Here is a 26415-nt window from a genome sequence, read left to right as displayed (position 1 = left end):
AGCGCATTCAGAGAATATGTAAAAAGAGTATCAGTCATTTAACGAGATCTTTGTTTTAACACGTTTTGTTTGCATTGTGCGCATGCGTTAATCCTTGTTCAATATTACCATTTAACAATTAAAAAACCAATCTCTGGAAGTTGCCAGATCTCCCTTTTAAAAAAAAAAATCTTTTGTTAAACTGGTAGACGATTGGAGAAGGCGCTAGCTAACTTAAATATTCATTCTTGTATGCAAAGCCGATTTAAATTTTTTTAACTTCGACCTTATTTAACCGGAATTGCTCGTTTTTGCTGCTACCAAGATCATTTTGTGTGGGTTTTTTTTTTTAAAATTCATCTGTATCTACTTAATCGTTAATGTACTAAATTTTGCTCTTCTACATAGTTCATTGAAATTTTTTGTATCTCCTTTTTTAGTTTAAAACAACACATTCTTAACAAGAGGATTTATGTTTTTGAGAAGCCATAATAATAAATAAAACCGGCCTTACACGAACAAAACGCTTTAATGATTTGAATATGATGACACAGCTAAATTAAAAAAGTTCTCAAACACTTGACCTTTTATCAAATCAGTTGATCTTAGCATTCACATTTGGATTTTAAAACCCCTCATGCTATTGTAGCCACTTGATCTTATCAATATCTGCACCAGAGAGCTTACATTTAATTGCTATTCTTTTAAACGCCTCATTGTCTTTGTCTTTTGTCGTTGATTCTGTACTTTCTGAGGCGGCATATGGTCAAATTTATTAGATTTCGCAACCAAATATTATATTTGTTTCGCATAAAAGTGTATACGTTTGGTCCGCATCCTGTAAATATCTACTGGCATATGCTCTCTTATACCAAATTATCGAATTAATGCTTTGAATAATAAATTTATTTTTCATTTTATTTCTAATATTTTGCACAATGTTGATATGCAACGATTTTCAATTTTAGTTTAAAGTAATTAGAATTTTATAATTATCAAGTTGAATATTATCCTTAAAGAAACGTGTTTTACTTTCTACCCTATATAATCCAGCTACTTGTCAGAATTCTATTGTTGAAATTCTTTTCCCAATTATATGAGATAACATTCTACTTTTGATTTATTTTGTCGGATTTGGAAAAACTCAAATTTAGCAGCAACCAAAAACATGTTCAATTTAAAAATAAGTATTTAATGCTTAATTGGCAACGTGCGAAAATTACAGCACAGACAGTCCGATGTAATACTAGTACTGTTCACATAATCTAACACGGTTAACTAGTACTTTTTAATAAATCTAACACACCATTCAATTCACTATTTTACCATATAAATCCCTGTACTAACGGGCGAGGATCCAGCTCATTTAGAACAACCGTACTCTTACAGCTCTTAAACTATTTTCCAATCAGCTTTTGGACATGCATTGCCTTTTCGATTGAAAAAGATGCCACGAAATGGCACGTCAGAAAAATAAATATTATCGTTCACATTTATCTGTGAAAAGTCAAAACATTTATTATCCACTTGTATCATTCAATCAACTGATGCATTACAATCTTTAATCTAGTTAAGTTTCGATGTATTTTAAATGTAACACAAGTTGAAATTTTTTTTTTGTGTTTAAGATAAGTCAATATCTCAATATCACTCTTCACTCTCTTTAAATGAAATGTAGGAAGGTAACTGTAGTGTTTAAATCAACTTACAATTATACGCTTGAGTTATGGGAACTCAACGGATCTCTTTGATCAACAAACAGTACCTTCCCGAAATAGAGGTGACGAGAAAGAAAAAAAAGCTATACCCAATTACTAGAAACGAAAAAAGATGATGGCAAAAAAGTAAAACTAGCTCGAGACACTTTATTCATTGACGGCGAAGTTTTCACGAAGATGCTTATGAATCCGCGCGTGGAGAGTCCGACGTACAGTCAAAAGAACGGTGACCGACTGCCAAAAAAAACCCCGCTCGCGCCAGACATCTACTCAAAACCCTGATGGATAGGGTCACGAGGGAGAGCAGCTCAAATTGAAATTTTTCACATTCAATGAGTACGGACTGCGGCGAAAATTGCAATATCCAGAGTTCTAGAACTTTATTGCTATGATATTTTATATCTAACTGAAACAAAAACAGATAACACTGACGCAATCGACATACCAGGATTTTGGGTTTTTATGAAAAATAGATTTGAAATAGCAAACATGAAATCTGAAGGGATACTGTGGAATCATTAAAATTCGTCGTGGCTCAATTTTCGTGGTATTCGTGGGTAACCCTCGCCCACGAATTTACATCCTAAACGAAAACTAATTATGAAAGGTTGAGTTTACCTACTGAAACGGAAATCTAACTCATCCACAAAATTTTATCCCCACGAATAAGCAAAAAATCCACAATCCACGAAAATTGGCCCCCATGAAATTAAATGATTCCACAGTAGTTATTGCTGTCAAAACAAATTTTGTTTAGTTTTTTTTTACTGTACATGACACAAGTTATCCCTTATTATATTGGTTTTCACTAGCTAAATCATTGTTTATCCTTGAAAATGATATTTAAAATTACCCCCCTCGAAAAAAAAAATAAATATAATAAAATATGCATCTAAAGATTGTTGTCTTGAAATAGAACGAGAATTGTTAAATCCCTAACGTGACACTGAATATGTGCGTCTTTTACACATTGGTGATTTAAATGCTCGTGTGGATAGACTACATGACAATGCGATAGTTTATAATTATTTAGCAAATCATAATATCTGGGATTAAAAAAACACGAGAAACTTTTGAACGTGGTTGAATACATAGTGATATACACATTAAGCTTGCGCGCACACCGGAAGACTCTGTCAGTAATAATAATAGTTACAAATTTACCGAATTTTGTCAAAACAACAATACTTTTATTGTTCATGGTAGAATTGGTGAGGATAAACTCCCACGTAAACATAGTAGAACAGTAGGTTATGTAATTTGTAGTGTGTTCCTGTTAAACATTTTTTTCAATTTACATTGTGATGTTTATTGTCCAGTTACCTTTGAGCTTAAAATTATTATCGTATTAAAAGTCATCCAATCGTACAACCACGTGATGAAAACAATACCCAGCAGTATAGATGAAATCTAGAAGAAGCAGAACTATACAAACAAATACAGACCAATCGAAGGAACTACAGGCATTTTTTTTAATTACAGCTTTGATAGACAAAAAATGCTTTACAGAAGATCCATGTAAATATCATTTCTGGTAAATTGCGAACTTGTTTTTATCCACAGCAGATGTAACTTTAGATGGTAAAAAAAACCAAGACTCATCAATCATCTCAATATTGATAAGCCATTGTTTAACGCACAATGCAGAACGGCGAGAAGAAAATTCCAATTGCTAAGCGTACCAACAAAAAATCCAGGACCCCAGAGAACCATAAAAAACTTAGATCCTTTAGCGAAGAATAAAAAAAGCAACTATGAATACATGAATAAGGAAACTTAGTATCTCTGTCAAGTCTAAATTAAAAAAAATGTAAAGAAAGGAAACCCTAAAGAATACTTGAAAATCCTTCATAGTTCGAATTACAAATGTACAACTGGAGTTGATGTAAACAGCAATGTTTGCTTATCTTATAAAGGTTAATAAAGGGCAGATCATGATACAAATCATTGCGAAATCGATCTCAGTGATGCATGTAAATATGTTTTGAATGGTCAGATCACTGCAAAGTTTTACTAGCTGTCAATAAGATGAAAATAATATGCAATTTCGTTTAAAAAGTTATGAAATTTGTATTACATCCTAAGCCTAGTACCAAAATTGTATAGTTTTGGTTAAACTCGGCGATATCCACTGATAAACATTATGAAGGTACAAATGATTTTACTTTGATTGGCGCTTGTATATAAATGTGTGCATGTAATGTAAAGACATTTTTTTTATAAATACTTTTCTAAAGGTTTGTTTATGCACCCATGGTTGAAATATGTAAGAAGTATACCTAACCAATAAAGGTTTTCCTGTGACTGGACCAATTTAAAGTTTTTCTAGAATCTACTTGCTAAAATATATGGTTAGATTTACTCGTAAACTTGAGGACGATTTCATTTTATTACGCAATAAACCAAGCCATTCCCTTTGTCCATATTTTTTGTCCTTAAAATTACTGATCCAGTTAATGATTTAATTGTTGTCATGAAATGTCATTTCATTACTCAACTCAAAAGTTTTTTGACTTACTTCTTTAAACAGTAAAATCGCCATAATAGTTTAAAGTAGATATTATTTGTCATTCCTGAACAAAAATAGGCACGTATCAATTAAGTACAACATTAAGTCCCTCAATTTTTTGATTTATCATAGGGAGCGCTTTTGCGACGCTTCTGGGTTTTGGTTACATGGCATTAAACGTTTAACGCAAACGCTAACCACTCAAAAACTCTAAAACGTAAAAAACCCAATTTATTTTTCTATAAACATTACTTTTCAGAATCATGGAAAAAATGACACAATAATTTTTTTAGCCATATATTTTGAGTTAGATGCAATAAACTTCCTCGATTAGGATAATTATTTTATGCATTTATTAAAATCCCTAAACGTGTTGTTTATAATTCATTAGTTGTGATCGCTTTTGCCATAGACGCGTTTTCTCTACAGAGTAGAGACAGTTTCAAGAAGGCAAACTAAAAAACTAACCCAAACTGTAAAACAACACCATAGCATAGTTTTACAAACATGATTGGAACTAATAATGTTATCTTATTTTTAAAATCCCTAGCACCTCACCCTGGTTGTAGAGATAATTCTTTGCAATACTTTTTCTTATCTTGGATATCTTTAAACAAAAACAAAAGCATGATCAGAGATCAATAGGGCTCATATATCCCGTTCTGCAGACTTGGGGCACCACGGTTATGAAATGTAGTTCCGTCATAGTTTATTCCAGCTTAAATTCTTTAAGATTTTATATACCGTTTTTTTTTGTAATCCATTGAACGATTTATACTTTGCATCCTATTGCCATTAACCTTTCATTGATATATATATTTTTTCTACCGGCATTTATACATTATTTATTTGATAAAGCATTTTATATAATATGATATACACATACATCGTCCTTTTCCTGTTGAGTTTGACGCGGCCTTTTCTGCAGCTAGCCATATCCATCAATGATTATGCCAAAATTCGATAAGATTCGTTAAGATTTTGATATGTGTGTTGATATATGCTAATTTTTGTCTTCAAGAGCACCGATATAAAAACAAACCAATATACTACATTAACGGGCATTAGCGACAATCAAGCTTAAGAATGAACGTACGTACGAAGGAATGAAATAAAAAAAAAATGTATGTTAATCAAATCTTTACGTATTCGTGGTCAAGTAAAGCAGTGAGAGAAGAACGATTTGGTTTTCTGATTTACCTCTATGGTTTCTGGATTTATCATTTGGGCTATCCTATCAGATGTACCTTTTTAGTACAGGTAATTTACAAATACCCCTATTACTTTTTAGCTTTGGATGCTGTAGAATTAACTTAATTGACCCAGTTTACTCGCTGGTCTGTTGCTATGGATATTGAGCTGCTATAAATATGCCGGTGTAACGTAGAATATTGACACCCGTAGAATAAAACCGGGGGTCATTTTTCGACGTAGAATAATAACCCCCGGTCATTATTCTACGCAGAAAAATGACCCTTTTGCCTGAAGAATAAATGTCAATTTCATAAAAAGGAGCTCACTCTACATGAAGAAAAGTGACCCCTGTAGAATAATGACCCCCTTATAGATGGAAGTTTTTCAGTATATTTTTTACTATTTGTGAAAAAGTCTTTATGATATTGTAATTTTTACTGAAGTTTACAGAAAGTAACAGAAATTATAATTCATATTCAAATAAACTTAAAGTGAAAGAAGGGGTATATCTTAGAGAATAAAAACCCTTCCGTTATAACAAGATACTGACGTATTGCATCGAGGTATGGTTGTCCTCTTAACGATTACATTTACTTATATCTATGGTGTTCCGATAGAGCCACTTCTACCTTCGCACTTTTGCCTTTAGGGGCAGATGCGAAAGTGCGAAGATGCGACGGCGAAGCGCGAAGATGCGATGGCTAAAGAGCGAAGGCGAAGGAGCGATATTACGTATACGTGTACTATCGCTCCTTGGCCTTCGCACGCTCGCCTTCGCCTTTTGTTAATTGCATTCAGCAAGTCTCAGTCGATTACATAGAATTTAATGCATGCACCGTACTCGCAAAGGTTTTCCGATTAACTCATGCTATCATTGGTACGCATGCGTTCCGCCATCGTGCTTACAATGAATGTTTATAAACATTTTAATGTGTACATGTGACATACTAGTATATGTTTACCAGTGCTGGCTATGCCAAATCATTAAAAACTCAACATTAAATGTAATGTCCGGCATTATGCGTACATATGTCAGACTCCTCTCACTTACCAGCCGTCTGTTTACCGTGGTTCAAACACAGAAACATTCAAATTTCATTATGCGACACTCCTTGCACATGCATGGAACGAGAGGGGTGAGGGGGTCCGCCCCTCAGAAAATTCAATATTAATTATTTCACGCAGTAAAAGGGGAGAGGGGGCCTGGACTCCATCCCCACTGGATAATTTAATTTTAATAATTTTATAAAATAAAATTTTCAAAATATGCCCCGGAACCCTTTAAACAATAGAGAGCTTCGCAATTATATAAAGGCGAAGGCGAAAGCGCGAAGATGCGGAGGGAAAAGTGCGAAATTGCGGCTTCGCAACTTCGCACTTTCGCCTTCGCATCTTCGCCGTCGCATCTTTGCATTTTCGCTTCTTCGCCATCGCACCTTCGCACTTTCGAAGATCGAAGTGGCCCCATCGGAACATCATATGTATCTCATTATTACGAGTGACAACACATTAAAACTATTTCGACATACAAGACACTATAAAACAAAAATCTGTTTATTGGCGTCGATATTGTGCTGGGTTTGCAAGTGCATCACCCGGAATTCATGACAAAACCAAAATTATGAAACGTTTACTCCACTGTTAGGCATTAAAACCAAGTTGAAGTTAGAAGGCACTGACAACAGCCATCACGCCAGTAGAAGTTAACGGCCAGTAAGGAAAATCGTCAAAGTACTGAGAGTACTCGAACAGCTAATATATTTTACTTTATCATCGGTATACTTTAGTTAATATCAAGATGATTAATGCATCGATAGTTTTATGAGCATTGATAACTTTGGATACAATAAAGATCGTGTGATCAAAATCAAGGGGGATATAAACCCCTAACATGGGCCCGAACCCCTTATCAACGCTTTTAGAAACAATCTGCTCTTATTATAATCGAACATTGTTTATTATCTATTTAAGATGCACTATAGTCAGGTACTCTTCAAACATTTGCTCTAAAAGAATAAAGTCTATTCATGATCACAAATACATCATTACAACAAATAGGATTTTTGGGATATGTAGAACTTTTTCAAGCGGGTCAACAATATATTCTTTGAACAATGTGCAGATTTCAACTCAAATTTCCTCCGTTCCTACGCGTTGTCTATGGAGCTCGCAATTAAGAACCTTGGGTGAATCTAAATATCGAATAAATCCGCAAATGTAACCTTAACAGTGGTTACTATAAATTCAAGCCATAGTTGATAAATACTTTAATACATTTTTGTTTAGTCTTATTTATGCCCTCCTTCGAAGAAGGGAGAGCATATTGCTTTGCTGCTGTGTGTCTGTCGGTCGGTCGGTCCACCAACAGTTTCCGTTCATTTTCTTCACAGAGGATGAACATATTGAAATGAAATTTTGTATACAGATTTATCATAATAAAACCTAGGTCAAGTTCGATATTGGGTACCATAAAAAAAAAATTCAACATAGTTATGGCCCTTGGACGTAGAAAAATTCCAAATCGCAGAGGATGAACATATTGAAAAGAAATTTGGTATACAGGTTTCTCATAATAACATCTTGGTCAAGTTTGATTTGGGGTATTATAGAGCAATTTTTGACAGAGTTATGCCCCTTGGACTTAGAAAAATTCCAAATATTTGCACTTTACGTTCAATTTCTTAATGGATGTTTCCAAGGAGGGGGCATTATATTTATATTTCTGACCCAGCGTCGACAGGCTCATCACTAGACTTAATAACACATTTCTCAATCCACATAAATAAACATACGCTATCTATATAACGCATGCACTTTAAACAATTTCTATAGAATTCTCGTTATGATAGTGCTATGAATTAACAATAAGTTTCCGTAATAAATAGAGGGAATTATACTTGGTAGATGTGAATATTTATTTATCAGTATAAAGAAAGAAATAGCTGTTCAACTTCTGAGAAATCGCGCAAAAAAGATTAAAAAACTTAAAGTAGCTAATATTTCAAATTGCTTAGAGGGTGGTTGCCTTTTTCTTTAAATAAAGGGGGGTCCGTTTTAGTTTTGAGATTTATTGTTCGTCTTGAAATGTTGAATTTTTTAATCTGTGAACTCTTTGTGATCAGATGATATACACTAGTTTGGAGAGGAGAAGACTGGCAACGCACTAGCTTGTATTGCCAGTCTCAAAGAAGTGTTGATCTCATTGAGATAAGGAACGTGCAGTGTTTGCAATTTCTTTATTTTAGTGCACGCTACGATATAAATCTAATCAATCATCAGTATTTTTTTCTTTCTTTCAGGGGAGATTTCATGCACATAGCATATCAATAAATTTGAATTTACAAATACAATACAATGCAAATAAGAGAAATGTAGAAAGATGTTACTAGTTTCGGCCGATGAACAAAGTCCTTTAACAGTTTTAATATGGTTGGAACAGAGGCAGGGTGTGTGTAAATAGATACATGTACATCGCTCTAGAGCAGAAAGCAGATTAAACTTTTTGCTGTTTTACCATTAATAAATCTCCATTCACCTCCAGTGCATGTAAAGCGATGAAGTTTATAGATCCCAGTGAAATTAAGTTTTTAAATCCTTTATTATACACTATGATATTTTTCAATATAAACCTGTACACTATTTGAGCTTTGGTTATTGTTCTGCGCCATTGGAAGCGCGATAGCATGACCACGGTTCCAGTCTTGTAAGAAAAGGGAAGTCTAAGAGAAGATACACTGACCTTTATTGGATTTCAATCAAAAGCATTCTTAAATTAAAATTAGACATACAGGCGAAGTTAAATTAACAGAAATATATTTAACAAGAAGAGTACATGTACCGGTATTTGTTTGCTGCAATTTTGAAATAAAAATAAAAAAAACCGCATACAAAGTATTTGCAAATCAGCAAAATACGTGTAATTATATCACAACTCTCTAGTAGTCATTTGGAAGCTGCCTTTCTGCCTCCTCCTTTTAAACAGGTAAGATAAGATATGACACTTGCGCGCATTCTCAAAAGTAATTTTAATAGACTAATATTTTATTTTCAGATTTTTTTGTAATGAATATTAATGATGATAAATATCATTCTAATTAATATTAATATTTATTGTTAAAATGTCATATGAAAATGTTATATCAAAATAAAAGAGTAGTCATCTGGAAGCGGTCTTTATGCCTGCTTTTTTTATATACAGACTGGGTCACAGGCTACTCCCCATATAAAGGAGGAGACATTCCTTCAACACCTTAGCTAGGGCACCCACCAGGTGTTGGCATGTTGGAACAAAGATCTTGAGAATCTATATGAACTAAATATCATAAGCTCCTCATGACAAAGAAATGGCTATATTATATAGTAATGTAATATTATGATATAGTAGTGGTGAATTTTACATACTTCTTACAATGAATTTAATAATTAAAATTCAAAATTAAATCACCACGTAAAGTTCAACTTTTTTCTCAAGAAATTTTTTCTTCGAATCGTGGCTAACTCTGTTTTCAAAATCGCATGGAAAATTCCTTCGATTGTTGCTCTCAATAAGCTCATGTTGTGTTATTATGTACTTAGCACGCTCTGTTGTAGTGGGAGAAGAATTGAGCTTTAAATACACGAAGTAGCACACATTTACCGGCTTACCTTAATTTCTAATAACATTTTAACAAAACGTAACTGATAATCATACTAAGACTAATAATTAACCAAGTACATATTTTTATAATCTACAAACAGAGCACTAATGTCTAGACCAGTGATTTTTGCAAATTATTAAAGTTAACAACAATCAAAGTTAACAGCAATCCGAAATAATCACGACTTCAGCAGCACTGGTATTAAACAATACAAGTATCATAACGGAGATTCTGTAGAAATTTGTTAAAGTAAATGCGTTATACAAATGTATATAGATAGCGTATGTTTATTCATATTCTTTTATGTTGACGTTAATTATCAAAACAATAACATTAAGTTCAAAGCATCCTTTTTAAGAACTTAAGGACTTTGTAAGTTCTGTGACAGTTTCCTCCATGACATTTATCTTCATTGAAAGATTTTTAAGTACTTCTCGGTTGGCTAGAACCTTATCACGTGTCTCTAATATTTGTCGTATCATTATTTGGAGTGTCTCTATACGTTTAGGAAGGATATCGTCTGTTACTTTATCGACCAGTTTATTGATGATCAGACCACAACTTTCATCAAGATGTTTGCATATATTTTTTCGAATGGTCGCCTTCTTTCTGTTGTACTCAGTGTATATCTCAACATCTGTCTTTTTATACCATCCAAGTAACGAGCAAACAACAAATGAAACACCAGCAAGGACGGCAGTAGCTATACCAAACCCACTGGCAAGTGCAGCAAACCACATTGTAGAAGTTAATAGCCCGAATGATATCAACCATTTGGTCGGATTGAATCCAGGTTTGACTTGCCGAGTTTGTATCCATTCACTTTCCATTTCTAGGATAATTCCTTCCATCTTATCATGAAATGAATTGACCGCTTTTTTAATGTCATCATACTTCTCCAACACTACATCGGACTTTAGATAAGTTTCAACGTATGAATCGATCCTTGATGTTATTTCCTTTTCAAAATCTGTTTTACTCCAGTCTACTTTGGAAATAGGTGTACGACCTGAAGGATTCAATATTTTGTCTTTTCCTGCATCTGTTGACATGTAAGTATAACATTCCTGTGCAATGACTTCTTTTGTTTCATTGGTTTTTTCTAAGAACCGTTGTCTAGCCTTGAAATTAAGCAAAAGATTTATTCAACGCAATTCTTTCACAAACCTTTTTTAAAAATTAACATAAAGAAATTTAATGTTTGGATGAAAAGTAAAAACGATATAAGATACATGTAAAACAGCCAGAAGTTTGGGAACATCTTTACTGTTATATTTTGATGACGTCACTAGGATTGATTATTTCCCATTCTTTAAAAGACTAAGAAAGAAATAGATAACGATTTAAAATAAGTAACGGTTTTGAAGATTATATGCAAACAGTCAAACGTTAAGCGATGATATATGTTAGAAGATACTAGTACATGAGAATGTTCTAGCACCAATTTTACGTTTTTTTTAATTTATATTGTGTGGCATATCATGGAAAAAATTGGTGGAGCAAACATCCGTGCAACCCAAATCTATGTCTTGATACACTTTGTTTTTGGTTTAAGCTTAAAAAACTAATTTTTGCTAGATGTGTTTGGAAGTAAGGCAGTTGTATCTAAAATGAAAGTCTAAAATGGAAAATGAGAGGGATAAACAGATCGAGGTAAGGTTGTAAGACTAAATGTAGTTAAAAAAATACTTTATCTGTCATCTAAAATTAGATGAAATATTTGATTAAATACCGGTCGGGATCTGAGTGTAATAAACTGAGAGTATTTAAAATATTATCTTTTAAATTTATTTTGTTTAAGTGCTGATCAACATATATATTTCAAAATTGCAACGAATCGCTAACAGTTTGCTATTTTATGTCTACTTAATTATACCTGTTTGCATTCTTCGGTCAATTCATTAATTTGCTTTTGATGTCGATCAGCCAACAACCTTTGTTCTTCTTCAGTCTTTTTTTCTAGATCTATTCTTGCATGCAGACCTTTTGATATATTATTTAAAATTTCCTGTAAAAATCTAAAAAATGAAAATTTACCTAAAGTAATATATGCATACAAATACATAATTATTCCTTTCTGAATATTACAAAATTATCATTTTGACTTTCAAAAAAAAGTACGTTGCGAAATGAGAGAACGCTGTCTTAAATACCGTTACTTGTTGAATAGAACGAACTAACATTCTTACGCCTCACAAAATATGTAAATATGCATGGAATATTTAATTAAACAAAGAAATGAAAATAAAGTTGTTAAGAATAAAAAAGCTACTAAAAGGAAAGAATACCTCAAATGTTGCATGATTCTGTTGTTCTCAGCTTGTGTGACCATAGCCCCTAAAACCTTTTTAAATTTCCCAAATTGGTCTGTTGAAAAATTATTTTTTCCTGGAGAAACCTTTTTAAAAAAAGGCATTTTTGCAATTAAAAAACTTTTGCAACATTAGACCCAAAATATGCAAATACATGAGCAACAATTAGGTTAACTCAAGTTATAGTTACCTCTTTTAAATTCATTTTGAAAATAAACTCCTCATTCACTGATTGCCATCTCTCTTTGATGTCGTCTTTCAAAGTAGTCCATGTTTTTGTTTCATCGTCCTCGTCACTGCTATCGTCCTCTTCATTTGGAATGGAATCCCATTTATTAGTTATAAATATTACGTTTTCTTCATTGAAACATGGCATTGAGTTGTCAATTTGAAGAAGAACTATTGATTTCATCAATTGTGGAAGCTACAATAATTACATACAACTACAACTGCCTAATTCATTTGCTTTGAGCTTTATGACAAAAAATATCAAGTGCATTGTAATAGTGTGAATGAAACAAAAATAGTAGGAGAAACTATGTATGTCTAATGCCGAATGAAAACTTGCCCGTTTGATGAACGTCTAGCTCCCTAAAAACATCAGCCATCAACCACTGATGACCTTGTATTAATATCAATATTTATAGGTTTATATCATCTGTTTGAATACCGGTATGTCTTTGAACTGTAAAGCTGTTTACCAATGATCGGTACAATATACAACTCCAATTAAATCCAATTTGTCTTCAGTGCAGATATATTGTTGTTTCCAATAATTAGATACAGTTTTGCAAACTGGTGCATTTTAATAGCATTTTCAAAAAAAAAACCCAACCCCATGCTTGGTTCATGTAACAGATCATCACTTGTTTATAAGAAAAGAATTCACCTATAGGACCGGTATTGGTTCTGTCATTTCCAAACGAATATTGATATCTGTTCCACTTCTCGACCTTAGGCCAAACTCAGTAAAATATTAGGCTGTAGTTCTTACAATGTATATTGATTGAAGAAGTTTCACAGTCGGGTCCGAGCAGAATAATTTATAGACGCTTTTTTTTTACTTTTTAACATGTGTATCTTCAGTTTACTTTCTATAATACGACACATGTACTTTATATGCGTTTATTTACAGCCAGGACCATATAAGCAACTATCGAGAGTCTCACATGAAGCAATTTCAAGTCATTTAATTTTCTTTTTTTTCTATTGAGAACACAATATCCTTTAAAATAATGAACGCGTTAATTTACTTCATTATCCTTTAAGATCATACTTATGCTGATAAAATTTTCACATATTTCGTGTCCACAATAATGTTGAAATTGGATTTTTTTCTTATATGTCATTCAGTTTTGAACAGAATAATATAAAGGACTATGTGTGGTTATATGCATTTTTTGCCCCCAAAATTAAAGTTTTATAAAGTGTTTGAAAAAGGTGGAAGATAGTTAGAATCAAATTGAAAATAAGGGTGCAAAAGGTTATCACTTCAATGACGTCATAATGTAGAAATGACGTCATGAAGATTGCCTAATTTTGATAAACTGATGTTTTGTAGCGAAGTATGGGTGTTTTCCGATGGTTTTTCGACTGGTAAACATCGAGCGCATGCTTGCTCAAGTACCGTTTTTTAGTATAAAGTGTTTATTTATCTGAAGAAAAACATATGTTAAAATTGTACTTGAGCAGACCTGCGCTCTATACTTCCGAATGCAAAATATAAAGCAAAAATGAAAATATTTTCATTTGTTTACAAATTTGCGGGAATTAGGTCATTTAGTTGACGTTATAGATAAATAGCGAATGAGCAATTATGACTAAAATCAATATTAAAGTGATAGGCGTCCACCGTACAATGATTGATAAAGATTTGATTTTTATACGACACTATTTAAAAATTGGTTTCAATTGGGGGCAGATATTTGACCATACTGCACATAGTCTTTTATGAAACAAATCCGTATTGACATGAAGAACATATATATTTGCTTCGATCAGTAGCAATGCTTTTAGACTTCTTTACTTTAAACTTATCTTTTTCACAAGTAGTAAGTTCTTATATCAATGTTTCTCGTTGGTACAAATGTTTTTTACGCGATGCGGTAGGATAAGGCAAACTTTGTAATTGTCTTTTTCAAAACGTGCTTGATATCTTCGGAAGTAAATGTAAACATGGCGGAAAAGAAGTTGCTAATCCTATATAGGTATACATACGTCCTCTCACAACCATTTTTTTATGATGATACATTTAATTTTTAAAAAATATCATTTTTCAAGATATGAATATTATTTTAAAAAATGGAATTTTAAAGTTTAATTGATACTGAAATTTTCTGGACAGGCAAGCGCAACAGTTTTTGTTTGGCGTGATTATTTTTACGTGGCACCTATTTAGAGGAACATATAATGAATGATTCTTGTCTTCAAACAAAACGTGTTTATACTAAGGTATAGTTTATCTTTTTTTCCTTGTCATTTAATATGTTTTTTTTGCTGTCGCTGTTCGTTGGATTTTGATTCCTTATGTACAACAATATACATATTTATACCTGGCAATCACTTGTTAGAGTAGTTAAACTATCCAACAGTCAATCATCTCACGTTAGAATCGTAGATATTCCTAAACACGTATTTCAAAAATGGTCTTTCTATGAAAAGTGTGTATATATGTAACAAATGAAAGACATAAAAAAGTATATAGATAAAATAAAAAAGCCTCAACGGACATTTATTTCTTTTTAAGTTAAAACAATCGTAAAATCGACAACTTAACCCCTGCTTGTTATTAATTATTCCGCATTATCATATTAAAAGAAACAATTAATTTTCCATAAAAGACAAAATGCACAGATATATATCAAATCGGTTATATCAAATATCTTTAAAAAATCTTGGTTTTGTTCTGTTCTTAAAAATACTAAATCTTTACCCTGTCATGTTGCATTCCCCCAGCACTAGCTGCATTTATCACAAAAATAAATATCAATGCGTTGGGAAGGTAATCATTTAGCTTTTGTGTTACTTCTCCAGAGCCACCGATGCCAGGTGTGTCCACGAGAATCATATTACACTTAAAATAAATATTTTAGACAAATGTCACTAGTATTACATAAGTCACAAAAAGATATATGTTTAGAAATACACTTGCGCCGCATTGTGGCCATAGACGCTATTTAAGAAAGGTAATTATAAAAATTGACTGGTCTGCGTCCATCGATAAGTGATTTTAAATTTTTTTTATAAACGAGTTAGTTATTTCACTGAGTTAATGAATGAGCTAGAGAGCTGTTTTATAAAAAAAAAATCATGTTGATCACAAGTACTGCCATTTATTTTGCTAAACATTTCAGCAAATCAAATGAGAAGAATAGATGCTGATTACATTCAAACTTATTTATAATACCACACATTTTTTTAATATATTTTAATATGCACAATTAATGCACTATTTCCTTACCTCGAGAAAAGGAAACGGAAGTTCAATCTCAACGCTTCGATTTGCTACGCTTTTAGTCGACGACTTCATGTCTGTACGTTCTTTTAAGAAATCTCTCAGCATCTTCACACCTTCTTTTGTTTCCAGATCACACTTGTCTGTGAAGTCTGTCGTCTCAGTTTCCCCCGTCATGGTTGTAGTAATGATTCTTGTCCTTTCTGAATTACGTAGTTTACATACTGTAGAGGTTGACTCTTGGTTGCGGCCCTTAAACAACATTTTCCCCAAAATCTTATTTATCAGTGTTGATTTTCCAGCGCTTGTTTCTCCTGAAATTAGAATGCAGTCTTTATCAAAACCTTAAAATGATTACAAATTATAGAATTTTTAAATCTATAAGTATGTGTTTACCTGCAATAACAATGCCATGGTCAGAGTTTTCCAAATTATTTCTCCATTTCTTTAGTACATCAAGATAATTTGGTTTTGATTTTTCAAGTTCACTTCGAAGTTCCCGATTATACTTATCACTTTTAAGAAACGCTTCTATATCCTTATATACCAGAATAACTCTCCGTTGCATGTTTTCTTTTAATGTGGTTTCTCTGTGAAAATATTGCAGGTACGTCTGTATAACACAATCTTCATTACAATCCCTACTCCATTATAAAATTGCATTCCTCATTTAATTAATCATATTTATTTCATATATCATATTCATAGAGTTTAAGAATACATGACTCAAAAATCGCGAGACATGGTGTTTATTCTTATTTCAAAAATAAATTAACTGGTTTTGATAATATATCATCTAAAACTGAACAAAATAATATTATAGACTTTATATGTATGCGTCCATTTTTACCTTTCTTTAGGAGTTTTTTCTGCTTCAGGACTCTAAAAAATATAAATAATTAAAAAAGAAATTAAGACAAAAAATGTAGCATAAACTTTTTTTGCGTCTACTTTGAAACAAATATTTTGAATTTTTTTTTTTATTTTTTTTTAACAAATATATACAAATCCCAATAATATACGGTTTTGCGTACGAGGTCTGTTCCGAAATTATCGAAATATATACTAAGTACTCTTATTTCCATGTGGTAAAGTTAACCCTTGAAATTGCACCAAAACGTACCCCAGGTTTGAGTTCATCAATGTAAAATGTTTTTTTGTACATGTCATTGTTACATCATTTCCGCTTAGGTCACTAATGTGCCTTTGCCTAGTAACCAACAACAGCCGCTAACTTATCGCAACATTATTTTAAAGCTTCTTATTGCTTGAATGTTTTAAACACATTAAAAAGTACGAAAATTGAAATTAAATTATTCTTTAGTTTTCATCTTTTGGTTATTTCAACATGTCAACATTTACATTATCTAGATCTCTTCATTTATGATTTTCAAATTACTGTAAATGTTCTTTACATTATTTCGTACATATTAAGAACTTTAGACATCGGTAAGTGTGTCAACAGTTCAGCAAAATCGGTCAGAGCGTTTTGAGAAAACGCCAAAGACAAAAAATAATAGTAAAAAAGAAACAATTGAAAGCAATAACAATAAGGTCTTCTGTTGGAAACGGAAGACCTTAATCAAAACAAGATATTTTAGTTTTTCATTCTTCCAATCTATTTCATGCCAAAAACTCCGACCACCGTTTTGTTTAGTTAACGTTGAAAACAAAATATTCAATATTCTTGAATTTTTTTTTGTTTAGATATTTTTTGGGTTTTTTCAACGTTTATTTCAATTTCATAAATTCTTCAAAAAAAAAGAGAATTATTCATGTTGTTTAATAATTTTTTAAACAACCCTTGTATGTTAGTTGCATTGTATTTGGTTGAATACGAGATACTAAATTTTTCTTGATTCAAACTATATTGCTCCATTCTTTTTTGGAGGTGGGGTGGGGGTGGGGGTGTTAAGAATCGGTTTGTGAAAACTTTCTCTTTTCTTTAAATGTGCATTTTTTCACAGCGCTTTTTTTTTTAATTTTTGGTCATTGATATTATATATTCAAACTTTCAGGTCTCTGAAACAGGCAACTGTAGTTTTTAATATCCAAGTTCTTTGTAGAAAACAACTGTAGGATTTTTTTCTCCTAGTTGACATGTTTTTTTTGCACAAGATAGGAAAATGCAACAATCGTATTTGATTTTTTTGTTTTGAAAAAAGAATGAAGATTTTTCAAGGCATAACTACAAATATTAAAGAAACAGTTCAGGTTTGTTAATTAATTATGTATTAACGGCTTGGTTTATTTGATATCAGATGTATGGCAATTTCAGTATATTACTGTTAAAAAAGAAATTTTAAATTAAAAACACATAGTAATAATAAATAGATGCCTCAATTTTGGAAGGAAGGGTTTGTTTTAAAAATAGTAAAACAATAGCATAACGCTTTGAATTAAGCGAATATCTATTGCACGGAAAGTATATTGGCTCCATGCGATAAGCAGCTATATTCCTGTAGCATTGAATGTGTTTAAAGATATGATTCACTTTATCAAAATTTCGTTAAAATTCCAAAACAGTTATCTAATGTTCATTAAGTTGATTTTTTTTATTACGTAAAGAAAAAGAGTATTGTATATATAACCTCGCTTTTATCTCCTTTAGTTGTACATTCTTTGATTTTTGAGTTGTCCATGTTGATTTTCTGTACTGCCGTCAGTTTCTGCAATATGTAATATTAAACAGTTTTAATGACAAATCGCGTGACATTTATGTGACATATAGCATACAATTACAAGAAAGATATATTTTCGAAAAAAAAAACTTAGTGATGTTAAAAAAATCAAAAAGAAAAAGGCTGACCAGATTTTATTTTGTGTGTAATGCACAATCCGTGTTTAATAATAATAATTCACTATTAAACCTTAAATCCCCTGCCCGAATTAGAATTTCTGTCACCCCTACTGTTTTCCCCTTCATCCCCTGTAAACAGAATGTGTACACTCTGTTATCCGCTATCAGCCACTGTACACATCCCCTGTCACCCACTGTACGCCCCTGTCACCCACTGTAAACCACCGTATTTCATTGCGCATGCCTCTAACATCGCCTGTACGGTTTATGACTGTTAATAACAGCCTTTTCTGTTACTTATTTTTCAACATTATTCTCTTAAAAATGGCGTTTACTCAGGGTTTGAGGTTTCAAAATCTTTTTTCATTAAGTTCAATACCTGAAGTCAAATATTTATTTAAAAATCTGTACGTGCTAAGAATAAATCACTCGCTGTGGACTTCAACTCAACATTCAGGTATATCGACGACGTTATATAAATTAATAACTGTTATTTCCATTCGTACGTCGAATCAATATATCCCAGTGAACTTGAAATAAAAGATACCACAGAGTTTGTGTCATCTGTTTCATATTTGGATATTTTACTGGAAATGGACATTGATGGTACCCTAACAACAAAACATTTATGATAAAACGCGATGACTTCAATTTTTCTATAGTCAATTTTCCTTACTTTTGTAGCAATATATCTTCATCACCTGCACATTAGTACCAATTTTGTTAATCTAAAACATATTTGCACACTAGTCATGTTACGATAGAGCACGTATTTCTTTTTTAACTCAGTTCCTGATAATACTTTTATTGATTTCCCATTAAAAACAAAATGAAGCTTCAATAGCTTATACGTTTGACAAATAGAATTTTAGCATGTTTGTTTATTATGATGTTTCTTGGTGGATTTTTCGACCATTGAATTGAATTTTAGCAAATGGTTAATTCTTATTATCGATTTCTATATTTTCTAAAATCTTATTTTCAGTTCCTTTTTACTGCGAAGTAGAAGATATCAAAGATAATGATATTAATTACCAACGAAGGGGAAATCATACATAAGCAATCGAACATATTAAAACACTTAAAAAACTATACACATGTGCTGATTTGGATCTTATAAATATAAACCTTGAGGAAATAATAAATGTATACATTCCTTAGGTAGAGAAATTCAATTCTCTATTAGCCGTTCAAAATAAAGTAGAATTGGGCAGTACTTTATTTCAACGACGTCGATCAATCAAGCGTATATTAGCTGTATCTTGTGGTATGTTAATACTATATTTAGTTATATATTTCTTTTCTACCATAATAGTGATTAGAGTATATTGTTTTAAATGGATGATTTATACTTTATCGTGTTTTTACCTTAAAATAAATACTGAAGTTACAGTTGCTTTTGGTCAAAGAAATATAGAACCTAAACATATCAAACATACATGTAAGATTGTATTTTGACGTTTTATAAATCTGTTAAACAAAACGGCTGTCTTTTAGATTTCCTTACTGCTAGGTTACACTTTCCTTACTTAAAATCAGTTATATTTAGCTTTTTAGAAACAGAAATCTCAAAAACATGAAGTTCTTAAGGTTTTAAAAAATATCAAAAATAAAAAATTACCAGGTGGTGATGATTTTTTTATTGGGGGGGGGGGGGGGTGAATTTTTAAAACTTTTCTAGAATGACCTTAAACTTTTAATCTTAAATGCAATTGATTTTATTTTTTTAAAAATAAGCTTTCCTTTTTTTCCAGAGATTGGTAATTCATTAACCCTTTATACATTAATATGATACAATGTGACCACTAGTACACCAGTGAGTAGGTATTTAGTGCGTCGTATCTAATAATTTTGTTCTTTAATTCAACTAAGATTATAATTTTTATCATTGTCCTAATGTAAATTTAGATAAAAGATTGAGGAAGGGTCACTCCCTTATTCAACTTCTCCGTTTATACAAAAAACAATATTGCACACAGATTGCCGATATAAAATTCTTGGTTTTTTTGACGATCGCAGTTTGCGCATGAATTTTTTTTAAAGTTTGTTTCCTAATATAAATTAATCGGTGAAATAAATCTCTCTCTCTCTCTCTCCCTCTCTCTCTCTTTAATTTCATCCGGTTATTAAACAAAATAAAAAAAGAACGAATAATGCATGCTTTAATTTAAAAATCGGTTTAAGATATGTATTTTTTTTTCAATTTTAATAATTTCTATATCTAATTCTAGATCTGATAGGTACATGTTAAAGATCAAATAAAGATCAAACTCTTGACTGCCTTTGTTATATCGGGCGGGATATTACTGCTTTGTTTGTGTAGACATAGTTTTGTTATTTTGAGTATATCTTATCAAAGTCTATCATTTGACCAACCTAAGACAACCCCTGGAACTAATATAGAATATACCAGATATACACAACAAGTGTGCCGTGTGCCCAGGTGCACGTCAGTGTTTCTAAAGGCGTTGAAATCTTAGTATGGACGCGTACACGATAAGTCCAGTGAATGAAATTTTATTAACATTTGTAATTCATTCTCAAAGTATTGTTTCCTAACTCTGTGTTTTAAAATGTTACGTCTTCAAATTAAAGATACATTATCTAAGAGTAAAATCAAGAGGCTAATTAATTAGTGTACCGGTGATCATAAATGGGGATTAATAATTTCAATAAATTTATAAGGGTAATTTGTCCCATACCCGGCCTGGTACATCATACAATTGTATGTATATGTATACATCATTTGCAATTGCCACATGCAGTAAATACGTCACCGGTAATTGGTAATATTGTTTGTTCTAGAATTTATAGTTTAAAAATCATGTAAACGATTAAATATTTAAACATATATCATTTCATTAAAATATATCATTTATATATAAATTCAGGTCTTTAGTAGTTAAAGATCCCGATACATTGTTTTTGAAAAGAATGAAAAACTCCGAAATTTTCCCAAAAGATTATAGTCTCGATAAAACGCGCCTTACACGACAGTCTATAGACTACTTTACATTTATAAGTAAACACAAAATATGTAGTAATTTTTAAAGGCATAAAACATATTTTACTTGCAATTTACGTTTAATTCATGAAAATAAGCATGAAATTTATTCTTAAAAACAAACTACCCCGCAGAAACGCAGTAACAGTATCTAAATGTGAATCAAATAATGTACCGCCTTCTTGCGGCCCGTAATAATGAAATAGGTGAACGTATATCTGCCCAGATTAAATTTATGCATAAAGTACAAGTAAGCCTAACAGTCTCAATTCAGGTTATATATATTTTTTCTCACTGAAGAATAAGTACCGTATTTCATTCTAAATACATGCATGCATGTAATTTATAAATTAGATATAATTGATTCGCGGGGGTGTTAAGGAAGCATATGGGCAATTTAGCGTCTTATTTTGACTGTTATATTCAAAATCGTGAAATCAAATAACTATTTTGAATACGATCAAAAACTTAGTATTATCCTTTGAAATAGATGTCAGTGCAATAAAATCGGGTAGTACATTACTGCAACATTGGTGCATTATCACGTGACAACTATAAATAGCTTACGTATATTCCTTAACATAAAATGATATAGAACAACACTACCCCGTGGTTTCCAAAATAAAATAAACATACTAAGTGGAGGCAAAACATCTCAGTTTAATCAAAACTGCTGCTAGAATCCTATGTTTTTCTTAATTCAATAGTTATTCACCCGGTTCTCGTAAAACCTTCCCAACTTTTATGAAGTTTGTACGGAAAACGGCAAGTTGCATCAAAACAACACACAACATGGGATTCTAGCAGCACTTTTCAATTTAAGCATTGATCAAACTAACGATACATATAAAATTCCAAGTTCAATATATGCGGGGTAGTGTTGTTCTAGTCGGATTTTTATATCGTAAACAACGACAGAGGAAAGCCTGGCCGAGAAATAAAAGCAAATTTACATACCTTTTAGCGAATGATTGATAAAACTATCATCTCCCCCAGTATTCTTATGTTCCATTCTCAATAAATCACACCACAATATTTTATTAGAGTTAGATTAGTTATATTTTGAATATGTTTACAATGCTTTCCGATCAAATTCACATGACATTCAACTTTTAGTCATGACGTCATCAATGTGTAAATCTACGTAATACAAACTAATTTCTGAAAAAAAATTGACTTCAGTATTTTTATTTGCTTTTGGTCTACGTTTCGTTGCTTAGATAATTGAATATGTACATAATAACTAAGATTTGTGATTTCACAAAATTACATGTAACTCAGAATCCATATGCTTCCTTAACACTATTCTCTTTTGAGAAGTGGACAGGCATAGCCTACATCCACTTCTCTTCGCAAGCCCTCATATTTTGATTCTGGAAAACATGTAAATGTCGGAACCAAAGACGGTTTACGCTTCGACCCATGTTTCGACTCCAGTTTCCCTCAATTTTCGCAACAAACCTATTTTTTCTACATTTTAAACAATAATGCATCCATATATCGCATACAAATCAACACTAACCTGCTGTTAAATCATTTTCTCAACTTCTGCATTCCGGGTTTAAATTATGTGATAGCTCGCTATAGGAGGTTTAAAAATTAGAAATTTTAGAGTCGGAAAAAACGGAAAATATTGTTCTGATTGCAGACATTAGATTAAAGGTGTTTCAAAGAGGTACAAAGAATGGTTTTACAATCTAAGGCAAATTGACAAAATACATTCGATTAAATAAGTAATTGCGTCACATAAAACAATAAACCCTTTATTTTAATCTTTCTTGTATGCTATATTAATCAAAGTTCGTTTTAATGTTTAAAAACAGTTGTAGAGCAAAATTTGTCACCATAAGAGATGCTTAAAAAAGGAATAAATATCACTTTGTAATTTTGAGACTCAGTATTGGTTTGTACATTGTAAGATTAAGTTGATCAAATAACGTTTTCGACATTATTGTCTTTAATAGGTTTCCAATTTTATCCGAAACACAAACATTTAATCTGCACTGACCTAGATAAACAATGTGATACACAAAATTTAAACCCGGGATTTAGAAGTTGCGAAAATGATTTGACAGCAGGTTAGTGATGATTTTTTTGTGATTTATGGATGCAATAATGTTTAAAATGTAGAAATAGTAGGTCTGTTACAAAACTTCAGAGAAACTGGAGTCGAAACATGGGTCGAAGCATAAACCGTCTTTGGTTCCGACATTTACACGTTTTCCAGAATCAAAATATGAGGGCTTGCGAAGAGAAGTGGATGTAGGCTATGCCTGTCCACTTCTCAAAAGAGAATACCTTAACACCCCCGCGTTGTTACAAACTGAATGGAAGTCAAAATTTTTCAAATTAAAAGTACACTCGTTACATTGATTCAGTAGCCACCGATTTATAGGATATAAAAATCAACTAGGTGATGTTAGCAAACGAAGGGTCATGGGTTCAATTCTCGTATTGGGCGTTTTTAAATTTTATAATTTAGAGCAAAAACCGTTTGTAATACCTTTTATGTCTTGTTATCATTGAATTTTGCGACAGAATATACAATATTTCCTTATCTATTGTATATGTCCATGTATATTCAAATTTGCTTGTTAAATCGCTGCGTTGTGTGTCTAGACATGCTTTTTGTCTTTGTTTCTATTCAATTAAAATCTTTTCTTTGATAAACCTCAGAAAAACCCTAAAACTAAAACAGAATATACAGGATATTAACAAGAGGTGTGTTTTTGTCTAAACGCACGGCTATGCTTTTTAAAAATAAATACTTCGCATTAACGTTGAATATATATTTGTCCGTTGATCACATCTGGTTTAATTGTCACAAGGTTAATACATTTTGTTGGTTAATTAAACAAAATATTGAATAAAGATTTTTTAAGGGTTAAGGGTGGTTTAAAGAAGTTAGGACATTAAGGACCTATATGTTTTCCTTAAAGGTGGCTAAAAGACAGTCTTGAAGCCGCCTTTAAGGACCTAGCAGCCATCCTTAAGGCACCTTTAAACCACATTAAAACTTAAAGGTGGCTTAAAGACCGTCTTTCAGTTATCTATTAGCATCTTTAAGCCTCCTTTAAGGAGAACTTAAAGATGGTTATTCATCCTTTGTTTGATGTTCGTAATGTATTATTTGGTGTTTTTACCCAAAGTGGAAAAAAACCCAACTTTGCGATCTTACATTCAAAGCAAACTATTTTTTCATGTTTAAAACAAAATAAGATGCCATTACTTTTAGGGCTCATACACTTTTCAATCAAGGATACATGATTAAAAACTATATTTATATTCAGAAATGGAAGAATTAGAAAAAGCATGCTCTTCGTGGAATGATTTAATAGTTAATTATATGTGACAAAAAAGCAACAATACTTCACTTTAAGTATTTCTTATGTTTTTCCTCCTTTTATTTTCATGGATTGTAATTTCACTGCAATTGCATTAATTTCCATAATTATCACAAAGAACTGTCCTACTCTTTATTATTATGAGTATTACACTATGGGATGTAAAAGTAAGTATATGAGAAGTGAGAGTTACTTAGATGTGGTTATACGTCTAGATGGTCGAGTGGTTAGAACCGTGGACGCTCACTGATTCTAGAGGTCGTGAGTTCAAAGCCCCGCCCCGGCGGAGATATAGTTCTGATATAGTGAATTTCGCTGTGGTGTAGATGTATTTATTTTTATATCAGCCATTCAAGTGTATTTCCAAGAAGATAATATAGGAAATTGCATACTCTAGTATTTTGCAGAAATTCCTGGTAAAGTACCCTAATTTTTTGCAAGAAGGCTTGTCAAAGCAGTAGTAAAATAAACCATTAACAAATTCCTGAAAAAAATTATCTAAATTTTAGGAACGTGTTCTATATATGAAGGAGGAGTGTATATAGATACTAAGAGAGAGAGAGAGAGAGAGAAAGAGAAAGAGAGAGAGAGAGAGAGAGAGAGAGAGAGAGAGAGAGTATATACATTAGTTAAAGTAAAAATCGAACAGTAACCTACCTGTATTCTTATTCAGCTACAAAGTTGTTTTTATCCATAAGATTAAGTTGTTGGACAAAAAATGTGCCGATATATGTCCGAAATGTTTTCATATTAGGTGCTACGGAATATTTTCTTGATTTATATTTAAAATGTCCAGCGCATGTGCATGGTATTTTTTAACACTGTTTTTAAATTCATTGGCCATTACCTCGCTCGACGTCACTTTACAACATTGATCTGTGAGCAGATATCGTATCAGGGGGCCAAATACATGTACGCACCTGTTTGGCATTGTTGCTGAATTGACAATATCATACTCTAACATATATATATATATATATATATATATATATATATATATATATATATATATATATATATATATATATATATATATATATATATATGGGGGTTTTTTACAAGGCAAATATTGCTAAAACTAGGACTTGTGCCGCTCAGGTAACACCAATGTTTTTGGAAAAAAAATTCAGGTTATTTTTTTGCTACAAAAATTTCTATAGCAACAAATCTGAGTTGTATGACTGTGCTTCATTTTGTTTAGAGATTTTTATAAATAGCACGAAACAGTTTGCTAACTTTTTCCAACATTAAGATTCAAGAACTATCATTATAGCATTTGAAAATATATCTTAAACTTTTTATTGCGGGTTGAAACTTTTTTTTTTACACATAACCGTGTACTACGCAGAGGTGCCCTTTGAATAAACCTTATATAATCATGGATATTGAATTTACATTTGAAATAAAATGTGTATAAGTCGGTATATTTATTGCAAATACAAAATGCAAATGTGTATGATTAGG

The 26415-nt window shown here is 31.8% G+C and overlaps 1 protein-coding gene across 1 annotated transcript; it reads right to left on the bottom strand.

The window, feature by feature from the left end:
* Positions 1–9131: 9131 nt before the first annotated feature.
* On the bottom strand, positions 9132–25690 carry LOC128172980 (uncharacterized protein in xynA 3'region-like). The gene is made up of 10 exons (XM_052838725.1): positions 25609–25690; positions 18395–18472; positions 16654–16685; positions 16200–16393; positions 15810–16117; positions 15282–15422; positions 12540–12773; positions 12326–12435; positions 11914–12055; positions 9132–11158 (listed from the first exon to the last, which is right to left on the bottom strand). The coding sequence occupies exons 2-10, from the start codon at positions 18443–18445 to the stop codon at positions 10391–10393; spliced, it is 1980 nt and encodes a 659-aa protein (XP_052694685.1). The 5' UTR covers positions 18446–18472; positions 25609–25690; the 3' UTR covers positions 9132–10390.
* Between the last annotated feature and the right edge of the window lie 725 nt (positions 25691–26415).

This window comes from Crassostrea angulata, chromosome 2, assembly GCF_025612915.1.
Source record: "Crassostrea angulata isolate pt1a10 chromosome 2, ASM2561291v2, whole genome shotgun sequence".
Taxonomy (NCBI): domain Eukaryota; kingdom Metazoa; phylum Mollusca; class Bivalvia; order Ostreida; family Ostreidae; genus Magallana; species Magallana angulata.
The sequence above is the reverse complement of the archived record's forward strand: the minus strand, read 5'-3'. Positions and strand labels throughout refer to the sequence as shown.

What these genes read in the sequence shown, in the direction of transcription:
- LOC128172980 (XM_052838725.1), bottom strand. Translation starts at nt 18,445, where the DNA reads ATGGACAACTCAAAAATCAAAGAATGTACAACTAAAGGAGATAAAAGC. An exon ending in GAAAAAACTCCTAAAGAAAG is followed by an intron (nt 16,394 to 16,653) that starts GTAAAAATGGAC and finishes ATATTTTCACAG; the next exon opens with AGAAACCACATTAAAAGAAA. An exon ending in TGACCGAAGAATGCAAACAG is followed by an intron (nt 11,159 to 11,913) that starts GTATAATTAAGT and finishes CTTAATTTCAAG; the next exon opens with GCTAGACAACGGTTCTTAGA.